The following is a 15998-nucleotide window of genomic DNA, read 5'->3' on the forward strand; positions in this document are numbered from 1 at the left end:
GAAATCCCCAAACCACCTTCCCTACCCTCTGGCTCCTATCCTTGTAACCACCCCCGGTGTAAAACCTGTCCCATGCACCCTCCCACCACCACCTACTCCAGTCCTGTAACCCGGAAGGTGTACACGATCAAAGGCAGAGCCACGTGTGAAAGCACCCACGTAATTTACCAACTGACCTGCCTACACTGTGATGCATTCTATGTGGGAATGACCAGCAACAAACTGTCCATTCGCATGAATGGACACAGGCAGACAGTGTTTGTTGGTAATGAGGATCACCCTGTGGCTAAACATGCCTTGGTGCACAGCCAGCACATCTTGGCACAATGTTACACCGTCCGGGTTATCTGGATACTTCCCACCAACACCAACCTATCCGAACTCTGGAGATGGGAACTTGCCCTTCAGTATATCCTCTCTTCTCGTTATCCGCCAGGCCTCAATCTCCGCTAATTTCAACTTGCCGCCACTCATACCTCACCTGTCTTTCAACAACTTCTTTGCCTCTATACCTCCGCCTCGACTGACATCTCTGCCCAAACTCTTTGTCTTTAAATATGTCTGCTTGTGTCTGTATGTGTGGATGGATATGTGTGTGTGTGTGCGCGAGTGTATACCTGTCCTTTTTTCCCCCTAAGGTAAGTCTTTCCGCTCCCGGGATTGGAATGACTCCTTACCCTCTCCCTTAAAACCCACATCCTTTCGTCTTTCCCTCTCCTTCCTTCTTTCCTGATGAGGCAACAGTTTGTTGCGAAAGCTTGAATTTTGTGTGTATGTTTGTGTTTGTTTGTGTGTCTATCGACCTGCCAGCGCTTTCGGTAAGTCACCTCATCTTTTTTTATATATATAATTTTTCCCATGTGGAATGTTTCCCTCTATTTTTTTATATATATATATATATATATATATATATATATATATATATATGTTTAAAAGGTTAATCAGTTCGTTTTGTGTTTAAATAAACTGATTCATAACCTTTGCTTCATATTTCCTGTCTGACTGTACATCAAATTCCTGTTGACTGGGCTGTGTTTGATTTGGCAACATAGGAAATTGATTGTCACATAAAATTACCTCCGTTTTTACGTATTAGATTTGGACTTCTTGACATAACTTACTGTGAACCGACTTCCTTTTAATGAGTGGTAGGGCTATCCCCTTCCCATTCACTTTTAATACACATTTGCCACAAGAAATGTCAATTACTGCATCTCTTTCTTGTAAGAAATCTACTCCCCATATGCAGCACACTGATAAACCTTCACAAACCAGAAATGTGCTCTCTATAGTTCCATTACCTGCCTCAACTAATACATGAGTCTGCATATGTACTCCCTTTGACTTATTTCCAAATGCACCCATGATCCTACAATTGTGTACCAGCAGCATATATGGTGTCTGAAGTTCACAAATCTTATTATAGAATTCTAAAGCCATACAATTTGTAGCTGGGCCTGTGTCAACAGTAGCTCTGGTTGGTATCTCACCTACTACTGCGTGAAATGAAGCTTGGAGTGTTTCCTTTTCTGTTAGTTTATACAAATGGTTTTCTTTGCAAAGATCATCACTCAGATTTTTTCCTGATTGTTGTTGTTGCGGTCTTCAGTCCTGAGACTGGTTTGATGCAGCTCTCCATGCTACTCTATCCTGTGCAAGCTTTTTCATCTCCCAGTACTTACTGCAACCTACATCCTTCTGAATCTGCTTAGTGTATTCATCTCTTGGTCTCCCTCTACGATTTTTACCCTCCACGCTGCCCTCCAATGCTAAATTTGTGATCCCTTGATGCCTCAGAACATGTCCTACCAACCGATCCTTTCTTCTAGTCAAGTTGTGCCACAAACTTCTCTTCTCCCCAATCCTATTCAACACCTCCTCATTAGTTATGTGATCTACCCATCTAATATTCAGCATTCTCCTATAGCACCACATTTCGAAAGCTTCTATTCTCTTCTTGTCTAAACTATTTATTGTCCATGTTTCACTTCCATACATGGCTACACTCCATACAAATACTTTCAAAAACGACTTCCTGACATTAAATCAATACTCGATGTGAACAAATTTCTCTTCTTCAGAAACGCTTTCCTTCCCGTTGCCAGTCTACATTTTATATCCTCTCTACTTCGACCATCATCAGTTATTTTGCTCCCCAAATAGCAAAACTCCTTTACTACTATAAGTGTCTCATTTCCTAATCTAATACCCTCAACATCACCCGACTTAATTCGACTACATTCCATTATCCTCGTTTTGCTTTTGTTGATGTTCATCTTATACCCTCACTTCAAGACACTATCCATTCCGTTCAACTGCTCTTCCAAGTCCTTTGCTGTCTCTGACAGAATTACAATGTCATCGGCGAACCTCAAAGTTTTTATTTCTTCTCCATAGATTTTAATACCTACTCCGAATTTTTCTTTTGTTTCCTTTACTGCTTGCTCAATATACAGATTGAATAACATCGGGGAGAGGCTACAACCCTGTCTCACTCCCTTCCCAACCACTGCTTCCCTTTCATGCCCCTCAACTCTTATAACTGCCATTTGGTTTCTATACAAATTGTAAATAGCCTTTCGCTCCCTATATTTTACCCCTGACACCTTCAGAATTTGAAAGAGAGTATTCCAGTCAACATTGTCAAAAGCTTTCTCTAAGTGTACAAATGCTAGAATCGTAGGTTTGCCTTTCCTTAATCTAGCTTCTAAGATAAGCCGTAGGGTCAGTATTGGCTTACGTGTTCCAATATTTCTACGGAATCCAAACTGATCTTCCCCAAGGTCGGCTTCTACTAGTTTTTCCATTCGTCCGTAAAGAATTCACGTTAGTATTTTGCAGCCATGACTTATTAAACTGATAGTTCGGTAATTTTCACATCTGTCAACACCTGCTTTCTTTGGGATTGGAATTATTATATTCTTCTTGAAGTCTGAGGGTATTTCGCCTGTCTCGTACATCTTGCTCACCAGATGGTAGAGTTTTGTCAGGACTGGCTCTCTCTAGGCCGTCAGTAGTTCTAATGGAATGTTGTCTACTCCCGGGCCCTTGTTTCAACTCAAGTCTTTCAGTGCTGTGCCAAACTCTTCACGCAGTATCGTATCTCCCATTTCATCTTCATCTACATCCTCTTCCATTTCCAGAATATTGTCCTCAAGTACATTGCCCTTGTATAGGCCCTCTATATACTCCCTCCACCTTTCTGCTTTCCCTTCTTTGCTTAGAACTGTGTTTCCATCTGAGCTCTTGATATTCATGCACCTTTTCTCCAAAGGTCTCTTTAATTTTCCTGTAGGCAGTATCTATCTTACCCCTAGTGAGATAACCCTCTACATCCTTACATTTGTCCTCTGGCCATCCCTGCATTTAAAACCTGGTTCCTAAATCTCTGTCTTACCATTATATAATCTATCTGATACCTTCTAGTATCTCCAGGATTCTTCTATGTATACAACCTTCTTTTATGATTCTTGAACCAAGTGTTAGCTATGATTAAGTTATGCTCTGTGCAAAATTCTACCAGGCGGCTTCCTCTTTCATTTCTTAGCCCCAATCCATATTCACCTACTACGTTTCCTTCTCTCCCTTTTCCTACTACCGAGTTCTAGTCATCCATGACTATTAAATTTTCACCTCCCTTCACTATCTGAATAATTTCTTTTATTTCATCATACATTTCTTCAATTTCTTCGTCATCTGCAGAGCTAGTTGGCATATAAACTGTAGTAGGTGTGGGTTTTGTGTCTATCTTGGCCACAATAATGCATTCACTATGCTGTTTATAGTAGCTTACCTGCATTCCTATTTTTTTTATTCATTATTAAACCTACTCCTGAATTACCCCTATTTGACTTTGTATTTATAACCCTGTACTCGCCTGATCAAAGGTCTTGTTCCTCCTGCCACCGAACTTCACTAATTCCCACTATATCTAACTTTAACCTATCCATTTCCCTTTTTAAATTTTCTAACCTACCTGCCCGATTAAGGGATCTGACATTCCACACTCCGATCTGTAGAACGCCAGTTTTCTTTCTCCTGATGACGACGTCCTCTTGAGTAGTCCCCTCCCAGAGATCCGAATGGGGGACTATTTTACCTCCGGAATATTTTACCCAAGAGGACGCCATCATCATTTAACCATACAGTAGAGCTGCATGCCGTCGGGAAAAATTATGGCTGTAGTTTCCCCTTGCTGTCAGCCGTTCGCAGTACCAGCACAGCAAGGCCGTTTTGGTTATTGTTACAAGGCCAGATCAGTCCATCATCCAGACTGTTGCCCCTGCAACTACTGAAAAGGCTGCTGCCCCTCTTCAGGAACCACACGTTAGTCTGGCCTCTCAACAGATACCCCTCCGTTGTGGTTGCACCTACGGTATGGCGATCTGTATCGCTGAGGCACGCAAGCCTCCCCACCAAAGGCAAGGTCCATGGTTAATGGGGGGGTTTTCCTGATTATGTCTTATTAAATACAGGCTTTTACGACATTTGCCCCCTGCTTCTTCCACGACCGCCATATGAGGTCGCATTTAGTTTATAATGCCTCTGTAGTGCTGGGCATAGTGTTGCCCACCACTTCTATAATTCTTACTGGTGGCTGTTGCCTCCAGTTGTGTTCAGTGGCACTGTTCGGTGGTGCAGGAGCGCCAGCTGATTGTGTATTGGTTCCTATGTTAGGATGCCAATTACTGTTTGACTGCTGTGTTATTGGTTGTCAGTGGTGTGGTTGATTATTGTTATTACTATTGTAATTAGTGTACCCTGGATGATACCTGTTGTCTTGCCTATGCCACTTATTAAAAGGAGGAGAATTTCTTCCATCCCATGGTCCTAGGTTATTATTACTGTTGTAAGATCAAGGCAAACTATTCCCATTTTTGTTACTATTAGCATTTTTATTGATATTGATAATAGTTATTACAGTTGTTACTCGATACTTGAGCATTACCGCCCCCCCTCCCCCCTCCCCCATTCAATTTTGCTTCTTCATGCAACAGGTCAATAGAATTAAACATTGAAATGAAAAGTTCTACACCTGAATCTGTACATGAAGTAGTTTTTCTTTTATTGATACTGGTAATTTTGATTTTAAAAGCCATAGACTTCTTGTTTGAGCATTGGTTCATCCCAGTATTTCATCTTATTTATATACTTCTCAAAATATTTACGCAGTGTGCCTACTTTACTATTGTACATCTCAGGATTATATCCCTCATGCCTTAAATGTTCTTGTGTTTTTGCTGGCGAATATTTATTTAGAAAAGTGTTCTCGAATTCCTCATAAGTATGGCAATAATCTATTACTCCATTTGCCCATAAGGCTCCATCACCTTGATTATGGGTAGTGACAAATTGTATTTTCTGTTTACCGTTCCACGACTTTGGTAGTGTACTATGGAAGCTTTTGATAAAAGTGACAGGGTGTGATGTTTTGTGATCAGGTGTAAAACTTTGGAGTTGTCTGTATTTTAGTAAAACTCTCTTCCACAAGTATATTAGAAAGAGAACTGGCCTCCCCCTGTTCACAAGGTAGGTGAATGGGTTGTGGACTGGGCTTTGTTGCTGAACAGCTGTTTGGTGTTGCTGCTCGAGATGTCACAGTCTGGCCTCTGGCAAATTATTGACACATAAATCAGCCTCGCCTGTTGCGTTTTTTATCGCTGCCAGCTCTCTTTGTAACATGTGTACTTCCTGTGTAAGTGTCTGTTTCCATTCAGAAACATGTTCGGTGTTTTCACCTAACATGTTTGCTGCAGACAAAGCTTTGTTTGTCGCTTTCTTTATGACTACAGGCAGTTCGTTCCGTAAACATTCTTGAAATTGGTTGTCTTTCACATTCAGCCAGTTTATAAAGTCAATGGTAAATTGATTGCCTTTCTCTACAAACTTTGCTTCTACGGATTTCTCCTGTTCGATAGCAAGTGCCTGTACCTGTGTAGTTATTTGCTGCATAGCATTTTGTAATGTACTGCATTAACTTGTGCGACCTGTTTGGTTACATCATTGACAGCTTTGGGCAAATGCTTGTATGTTTTTCGCATGTCGTCAAATTCATCACTAATATTTTTGAAGTTAGTGTCAGTTTTACTAAATTTTCCATCAAGGTCATCGCAGATTTGTGTGGCGACATTTTCTTGTATCTGATGGGCTATGGCATTCAAATTTTTGTTTGCTAATGTTGTTATATTATTTTGAATTTCAGTGGCTGAAGTTTGAAGTTTTCTATTTAAACTGTCAGTCTGATTTTGAAGTTTTGCGTCTAAGCTGTCAGTGACATTTTGAAGTTTTGCATCTAAACAGTTAGTTACATTTTGTAGTTTTGCATCTAAACTAACACGCCTACTAGTTTTGATTTCAGTGGCTGCAGTTTGCAGTTTTGCATCTAAACTGTCTGTTACTTTTTCTTCTATAAAGTGTGCATTTTGTTCCTGAAGAGAGCGATGTAAACCTTGCATCTGTTCTCTGAAAAATGTGAACAGTTCCGCAAAATTTGTAGGTACTGATTCACTCTGGGAGAGTTCTTCAGTATATTCTGCCTTAGGTGCATTTTCACCTGCCAACAATTCATTATTTTGTGTTTCTTGACTTGCCATATTTTGCTCGGCACTGTCTACATCTGATTCTACTCCGGGCAGTGTAGCCATTTTAAAGTTTCTACTGCCTTTGCTCATGAATTTAAAAAATAAACCTCACTGAATTTAATAAAATTGACCATTAATTCTCTTCAATTTATGCATGGCAAATGTTATTTAGTAAGAATTACTGTTAATGTATAGCAATTTACAATAAAACAGCCACGCAACGATTCTCAGTTGTTCTAGAAAGTTGCCATCTTGCCAACATTAAGTTTTGCAAAATTCACAAAAAAAAATTTGCAAACTATTGTGAGCAATGTTTTTTAGAATTTAACACTCCCTAACTGACTTTTGTGCATCAGAACAAAGGAAAACAGTAATGTCCTTACCTCGTTTCTTACTGCGCTTGAGTCGTGGATTTTTCTTTTAAGGATCATGCTCCACGTCTCGTTCTACCCAGCTTGTTGACACTGTCTCGTATCTCATTACAGTGGTTTTTCATGTAACAGAAATATACAATTATTTTTTAGATACCAAATTTACAATAATGCATATACATACATATATAAGTCCTGCACTAAGGGAGCCATTTTTATGGTGGCGGTTTTTCTTTTATTTTAATTTTATTATTATTTTTTTTTTATCTTTTTGAAATTAAATATTGAAATTTTGGAATTTAATTACCACCATATTTTTTAGCTAGGTTTCTCTACCGGGAATGTCTGTTGGCAAGTGTAATTTTGGGACGCGATTTACGCCTAAAAGCTGTCGGACTTCGTTTTGCAAAAGGTGAAATTTTAAATGCAGGTTCTATTTTGAAAGCAGACCAGTCGTATTCCACTGATTGGTACCATTAATATGCGGTCATTCACCAACAGACATCCCCGAACAAAGTAAGCCACATTTACTTATTAAATTCATAAAAAAACTGAGGAAAAAAGGTATGATTAGTCATAATGATAAACACAATTAAATTAAATTATTATTATTATTATTATTATTATTATTACACATAATGAGCACAAATAACAGAATCTCTACTTAACTGCAATCGTACCGGATAATGGCTGATCAAGAAGAGTTTTTAGCAAACAGAACACAGCATGTTGTTATCAATGGAGAGACGTCTACAGACATTAAAGTAACCTCTGGCGTGCCACAGGGGAGTGTTATGGGACCATTGCTTTTCACAATATATATAAATGACCTAGTAGATAGTGTCGGAAGTCCCATGCGGCTTTTCGCGGATGATGCTGTAGTATACAGAGAAGTTGCAGCATTAGAAAATTGTAGCGAAATGCAGGAAGATCTGCAGCGGATAGGCACTTGGTGCAGGGAGTGGCAACTGACCCTTAACATAGACAAATGTAATGTATTGCGAATACATAGAAAGAAGGATCCTTTATTGTATGTTTATATGATAGCGGAATAAACACTGGTAGCAGTTACTTCTGTAAAATACCTGGGAGTATGCGTGCGGAACGATTTGTGTTACTTCTGTAAAATACCTGGGAGTATGCGTGCGGAACGATTTGAAGTGGAATGATCATATAAAATTAATTGTTGGTAAGGCGGGTACCATGTTGAGATTCATTGGGAGAGTCCTTAGAAAATGTAGTCCATCAACAAAGGAGGTGGCTTACAAAACACTTGTTCGACCTATACTTGAGTATTGCTCATCAGTGTGGGATCCGTACCAGATCGGGTTGACGGAGGAGATAGAGAAGATCCAAAGAAGAGCGGCGCGTTTCGTCACAGGGTTATTTGGTAACCGTGATAGCATTACGGAGATGTTTAACAAACTCAAGTGGCAGACTCTGCAAGAGAGGCACTCTGCATCGCGGTGTAGCTTGCTCGCCAGGTTTCGAGAGGGTGCGTTTCTGGATGAGGTATCGAATATATTGCTTCCCCCTACTTATACCTCCCGAGGAGATCACAAATGTAAAATAAGAGAGATTAAAGCACGCACGGGGGCTTTCAGGCAGTCGTTCTTCCCGCGAACCATACGCGACTGGAACAGGAAAGAGAGGTAATGACAGTGGCACGTAAAGTGCCCTCCGCCACACACCGTTGGGTGGCTTGCGGAGTGTAAATGTAGATGTAGAGAGAACAAAAAGTTGCCGGTCTGGTTCATTTAACATTACATAGATACTGTAATTTTTACTACGTGGAAACACACAGTCACGAAATCTGCTAACACTTGGGGCACATTACATTTTGGTCTACATCCTTCATGAGAAGTAGAAACACACACACACACACACACACACACACACACACACACACACACACACTTTCTATGCTTCCGAAGCTCTCTCATACTTGGGCTGCAATAGTGGTATCCCAGTGTCTTCCAAATTGACTCCGATTTCTTTTTCTGTCATGTAATCAGACAAGGCCCCCCCCCCTGTAGAGACCTTCAATGCACTCTTTCCATCCATCTCTCCCCCCTCTGAGTATGACAGTCAAATTCTCATGGCTTCTTAATAGTGTTGCCACCCTTGTTTTTAATTTTATAAAAGGTTGTTTTGACTTCTCTTTATGCTATAGCAGTCCTTACAACGACCATTTATTTTTTGATTTCTTCACGTTTTTCCTGCAGCCATTCCATCATTGCTTCCTTGCCCTTCCTATTTATTTCATTCCTAATTTACTAGTCCTGTTTTTGCCTGAACGATTTTGTTCTATCTTCTTTCATCAATTAGTGGAAGTATTTATTCTGTTACCCGAAGTTTCTTCACACTTGCATTCCTTGTATGTATGTTTGTGTGTCCAACCTCTGTGATTGCTCATTTTAGAGATCTCCATTTCTTTTCAACTGAACTACCTACTGTGATATTCTTTCGTACAGTAATTACAGTTTTAGAGAACTTCGATCACATCTCATCAGTCCTCGGCACTTCAATATCCCACTTCTTTCCACATCGATTCCTCCAGACAATTCTCTTTTTACTTCAGTTCTCTCGTCATCATTAGTAAATTGTGATCTACGTCTATGTCTGCTCCTGGGTTCACCTTACAATCAAATATCTTATTTTGGAATCTTAATCTGACCATGATGGAATGTGATCCAACTGGAATTTTCCTGTCTCCAGACCTTTTCCACATATTCCTCCTCCTCTTGTGATTATTGAACTTTGTGTTCACTGTTACTGGCTGAAATTTATTGCAGAACTCAATAGTTCTTCTCGTCTTTCATTCATACCACCAAGCCTACATTTCTCCCTAACTCACTCTTCTATTCCTTCCCCTACCGCTGCAGTCCAGTCCCCTATGGCTATTAGATTTTCATCTGCTTTTACATAATGAATCAAATACTAACAAAGAGATAGAGGGGCTGGCCAGTACTTACCTCAGCTCAGTACAGCCGATAGATACACACAAAACAGAACTGAAAATTTACATTCCTAGCTTTCGGAACTTTGTTCCTTCATCAGGGAGGAGAGAGGGGAAAAAAGGGAAGAAGGGAAAGTGAATTCAGTTACTCACAACCCAGGTTATGAAGCAACAGGGAAAGGTAAACAGGGAGGGTAGCAAGGATGGAGGCATGGTTGTCAGAGGGAAGCCAAAGATATTCTACTGTAATTACTGTGCCAGCTTCAAACCAGAGAGGATGCATACAGAAGTAAAGAGGTATATAGTATAAAGATAAACACAACTATGTAGGATAAAAAGATGCGTGAATGGCTAAAGAGGAAAGGGAAAGAGGAGAAGACTGAAGAGTGAATGGGAGTGAGGTTGTTTAACGTAGGTTCAGTCCAGGGGGATGGCGGGATGAAAGGATGTGTTGGAGTGCAAGTTCCCATCTCCGCAGTTCAGAGGGACTGGTGTTGGGTGGGAGAAGCCAAATGGCACATACGGTGTAGCAGGTTCCTAGGTCCCTAGAGTTATGCTGGAGGGCATGCTCCGCTACTGGGTATTGGGCATCTCCTAGGCGGACAGTTCGTCTGTGTCCGTTCATGCGCTCAGCCAGTTTGGTTGTTGTTATGCCGATGTAAAAGGCTGTGCAGTGCAGGCATGTCAGCTGATAAATGACGTGTGTAGTTTCACACGTAGCCCTGCCTTGAATTGTGTATGTTTTACCAGTAGCGGGGCTGGAGTAGGTGGTTGTGGGGGGATGCATGGGGCAGGTTTTGCAGCGGGGTCGGTTACAGGGGTAGGAACCGCTGGGTAGAGAAGGTAGTCTGGGAATATTGTAGGGTTTAACAAGGATGTTACGGAGGTTAGGGGGGCGACGAAAGGCAACTCTGGGTGGTGTGGGGAGAATTTTGTCAAGGGATGATCTCATTTCAGGGGTTGACTTGAGAAAGTCATATCCCTGGCGGAGTAATTTGTTGATGTTTTCGAGGCCAGGATAATATTGGGTGACAAGGGGGATGCTTCTGTGTGGTCTGGGGGTAGGAACATTGTTGTTGGACGGGGAGGAATGTATTGCTCGGGAAATCTGTTTGTGGGCAAGGTCTGCAGGATAGTTGCGGGAGAGGAAAGCACTGGTCAGGTTATTGGTGTAGTTGTTGAGGGATTCGTCACTGGAGCAGATACGTTTGCCACGAATACCTAGGCTGTAGGGAAGGGAGCGTTTGATGTGGAAAGGATGGCAGCTATCAAAGTGAAGGTACTGTTGTTTGTTTGTGGGTTTGATATGGACAGAGGTGTGGATGTGAGCTTCAACAAGATGAAGGTCAACATCCAGGAAGGTGGCTTGGGTTTTGGAGAAGGACCAGGTGAAATTCAGATTCGAAAAGGAGTTGAGGTTATGGAGGAAATTAAGGAGTGTTTCTTCACCATGAGTCCAGACCACAAAGATGTCATCTATAAACCTATACCAGGCCAGGGGAAGCAGCTGTTGGGTCTTCAGGAAAGCCTCCTCCATGCGGCCCATGAAGAGGTTGGCATAGGAGGGAGCCATCCTGGTTCCCATGGCCGTTCCCCTGATTTGTTTGTAGGTCTGGCCCTCAAAAGTGAAGTAATTATGGGTGAGGATGAAGTTGGTAAGTGTGATAAGGAATGAGGTTTTTGGAAGATCTTCGGGTGGGCGTTGGGAGAGGTAGTGCTCAAGGGCGGAGAGACCATGGGTATGTGGGATGTTTGTGTAAAGAGATGTAGCATCTATGGTGACAAGAAAGGTTTCAGGTGGGAGAGGAGTGGGAATGGATTTGAGGCGTTCTAGGAAGTGGTTTGTGTCTTTGATGTAGGATGGGAGTCTGCGGGTGATAGGTTGTAGGTGCTGGTCTACCAGAGCTGAGATACGTTCGGTTGGGGATTTGAAGCCTGCTACAATGGGACGGCCAGGATGGTTCTCTTTGTGGATTTTGGGTAATAGGTAGAAGGTAGGGGTACGTGGCTCAGGTGGAGTGAGTAAGTCTATGGAAGCCGTTGTGAGGCCTTGTGAGGGACCTTGGATTTTTAGGATTTTTTGCAGCTCAGTCTGGATGGAGAGAATGGGATCCTGGGTAACAGCTTTGTAGGTTGAGGTGTCAGAGAGTTGACGCAGTCCTTTTGCCACATACTCCACACGGTCAAGTACGACAGTTGTGGAGCCTTTATCCGCCGGGAGGATGATAATAGAGCGGTCTATTTTCAGCTCCTTAATGGCACGGGATTCAGCTGGGGTGATGTTGGGGGTTGTCGGGATGTTCTTCAAGAAGGACTGGGAGGCAACACTGGATGTGAGGAATTCCTGAAATGTCTGCAAGGGATGGTTTTGGGGGAGGGGAGGAGGATCCCTTTGAGAAGGCAGTCGGAACTGTTCTAGACAGGGTTCAACACCTTTAATCCACACACTCACACTTTCTTGTTCACTAATTTTACGATGATTCCTTGTTCTAAAACTAAACGACTGGTTAGAAATAAAATATGACACACCCAAGTCTCTATTAAACACTTGGGGGCTGTGTTTGGGTAGTGAAGTGATATTTCCAGTTGAGGTTCTGGGTGAATGAGAGGAGATCTTTAACCAGGGCAGTGTGGTTGAATTTAGGTGTGGGGCTAAAGGTTAAGCCTTTTGATAGAACAGATGTCTCTGAAGGAGAGAGGGATCTGGATGAGAGGTTTAGGACTGAATTGGGACTGGTGATATGTGGCATTTGACTGTGGTTATAGTTGAGATTTGGTCTGTGTGGGGTATGTGCTGGGATGGGGAGATTGAGTAGGGTGGCTAGGCTAGGTTTGTTGGCTATGAGGGGGGTTTGTTGAAGGTTCTGTTGTGGTTGGTGTTTGTGAGGGATAGGGAGAGGGACCCCACTTCTTAGGTGTTGCACTAGCACTGTGGATAGTTTTTTCAGGTGGTGTGTGGCATGGAACTCAAGTTTGCAGCTGGCTTCTAGGATGGTGTTCCTCAGTGTGTTCTCCAAGCAAGGGTTTGAGAGGTGGAGGACTTTGAAGAGAGATAGGAGCTGTTGGGAGTGGTGGTTACATGAAGTAGTGTAGAGATTCAGGACAAGTTGGGTAAGGGCTAAGGATTGAAGGTTCTGGAAGTCCAGGAGAGACTGGTGGAAGGAGGAATTGCACCCGGAGATGGGAATTTTTAAGGTAAGCCCTTTAGGGGTAATTCCAAAGGTTAAGCAGGACTGGAGGAAAAGTATGTGGGATTGCAGTTTGGCTACGGTGAATGCATGTTTCCGGAATGAATGTAAATAATGTGGTATAGGATTAGGGTACATAGTGGGTAACTGGTGGGTAGGGAAATTAAATAACTAAAGTTGAGATAGTAATCATAAGAAGGAGTAAAACACGGAGGGAAGGACGAGAAGGAAAGAAATTGTGTTGGTAATGTTCAATACCAAAGGAAGACCACTAAATAAGAAAAATACGGAAAAAGTTGACCAGACCAAGCAAGTATGTCCAGATCAGGGCAAAAAGAACACACGTAGCTCAAAAACAGAGATAGCGAGTGGCGAAAAAAGATCGCGCGTGCCGCAAAAGCGATCCCGCGTGCCGCAAAAGCGATCCCGCGTGCCGCAAAAAAGATCGCGCGTGCCGCAAAAAAGATCGCGCGTGCCGCAAAAAAAGATCGCGCGTTAAACAACCTACGTTAAACAACCTCACTCCCATTCACTCTTCAGTCTTCTCCTCTTTCCCTTTCCTCTTTAGCCATTCACGCATCTTTTTATCCTACATAGTTGTGTTTATCTTTATACTATATACCTCTTTACTTCTGTATGCATCCTCTCTGGTTTGAAGCTGGCACAGTATTTACAGTAGAATATCTTTGGCTTCCCTCTGACAACCATGCCTCCATCCTTGCTACCCTCCCTGTTTACCTTTCCCTGTTGCTTCATAACCTGGGTTGTGAGTAACTGAATCCACTTTCCCTTCTTCCCTTTTTTCCCCTCTCTCCTCCCTGATGAAGGAACAAAGTTCCGAAAGCTAGGAATGTAAATTTTCAGTTCTGTTTTGTGTGTATCTATCGGCTGTACTGAGCTGAGGTAAGTACTGGCCAGCCCCTCTATCTCTTTGTTAGTATTTGTTTCACATCTTATATGAGATTTTCCATTAATCATTTACATAATGAATTACCTATTCAGTATCCTTATATACTTTATCTCATCCTCATCTACTTGTGATGTCTGCACATATACCCGAAGCGTTGTTGTTGGACTTTGTTTGATGAAAACAACCCTATCACTGAACTTTTCTGTGCTCATCATACCAGAAATCAATTTTTTCTTTCCATCTCACCTGACTGACCCACACTGTTATCTAGATTGATTAAACCGTTGCATTTCCCTTCTCATATTTTGTAGCTTTCAGGCCATTTTCAAACATCTGACATTCCACGCTCTGATTCATAGAATGTTATTCTTTTGTTGCTTATTTCATCCTCTTTGGATGGTTACCTCTGCCTTGGCAGGCTCTCCCTGAGATCCAAATGGGGGAGTAACTCAGAATCATGTGCCAATGGAGAGATCATCATGACACTTCCTATTACAGGCCATACGCCATGTGGATAAACATTGTGTGTCTGTAATACAGTGGCTTCTATTGCTTTCTGCACCCTCACATTGTTGATCGTTGCTTCTCTATAAACTGTAATTAGTGAGTAGTTCGTGCTTTTAGCTGAGTGGTAAATATTTGGCAGAAGAAGGGCACAATTTTCCATTTTTATTGGCAGTTTCAGTAATGTTATTTATGAGAGAAATTTAGTTGCAAAATAACTTTTTTAATTTTATTGTGTGAGTGCCCACCTGGATGTATTTTTAAGTGTAGCTGTTAGTAATTGGTATTGTACACACAGGATTTCGTGTGCCTCATATATTTTATTTTTGATATCAGTTAGTATGCTTTGAGGCTTTGTATGACTTCTGTGTTATGTGTCATCTAACTGACATTATTTTCATGCCAGCTGTTGGTTATTAGAGATTTGATTTGTTGCAGAGTCCAGTTATATGTCAGAAGGCAGGATCTCTACTCCGATTTGGGAAGGGCCGAGTTGTATCTTTAACTGCAGACTCTACTGGACAGGTGTTGTGCTGCCATGGAACTGATAACAGTTTGGAATTGTATCACTTTAAATCGGATGAAGAAACACAAGCACGCTTTAAGAAGAGGCAAAAAAAGGAGAAAAAAAGACTTTCCCGGTATTTCCACAAGAATCTATTAATTTAGCATATAAATGTATTTACATTATCCAGCTAAATATATATTTTAAAGGTAGTTATTGCTTATTGAGCATCTGTTGTAAGGCTGTTTGATATAAGAGTGGAAAATGTTTATGTGTTTTGTATTGCACAAACATATCTCGGAAATGCAGTAATAATTTATTTCAAAATAAAATTCATGCATCCCAATGTTTTTTAGTATTTTTGAAGACGCAAGGATGATCTCTCAAAACTGCTGAGCAAGACAGAAATAACTCTTCAACTGATGACTGAATTTTTTCCTGAAATATATACCATACTACTGTTGCTGAGAAAGTAACAGCTTGGAATAAAATCATAAATAATTCCTTTGTTATGTCGTTTCTAAATGAGTCAAATGGTAGATTTCAGAATTTCTCCTCCTCAAATACAGTCAGTTCCATCTTCCAGTTGTAACGGAACCTATTAAAGGCCTTACTTTACCGAAGTGTGCGATACCCTCCAAATTCAACCAGTTTAACGAGTATTTATGATTATAGAAAAGTTATTGTGTATGTTAACAATGATTGCATAACATGTCTCCATAAACAGTCAACCCATTAAATTATACTGAATAACTGACCCACACAAAAGTTAATATCACTTGATCACTGATACAGCAAATGTCATCATGTAAAAACACTTAAGTTCATCTTAAATAATTAATATGAAGTATGAAAAATAGTGACCAACTTACGTATTTTGGATCTCCTTAGATAAAAATCACCCAGTGAAACCTATTTGTTTGCTAGGACCGTTTTCACGCAGTATTCACGTAAACACTCCTATTTTAGACGAAAACCAA

General features: G+C 41.2%; 1 protein-coding gene across 1 annotated transcript in view; it reads left to right on the top strand.

Annotated features, from left to right (window-relative positions):
- LOC126473949 (WD repeat-containing protein 3) overlaps nt 1-15998 on the top strand; it is a 122660-nt gene that overhangs the window by 33223 nt on the left and 73439 nt on the right. The window contains exon 6 of the mRNA XM_050101311.1: nt 14952-15154. Coding sequence (XP_049957268.1) covers nt 14952-15154 — 203 coding nt within the window. The remainder of the gene's footprint in view (nt 1-14951; nt 15155-15998) is intronic.

This window comes from Schistocerca serialis, chromosome 4 (assembly GCF_023864345.2).
Source record: "Schistocerca serialis cubense isolate TAMUIC-IGC-003099 chromosome 4, iqSchSeri2.2, whole genome shotgun sequence".
In the NCBI taxonomy this organism is placed as follows: domain Eukaryota; kingdom Metazoa; phylum Arthropoda; class Insecta; order Orthoptera; family Acrididae; genus Schistocerca; species Schistocerca serialis.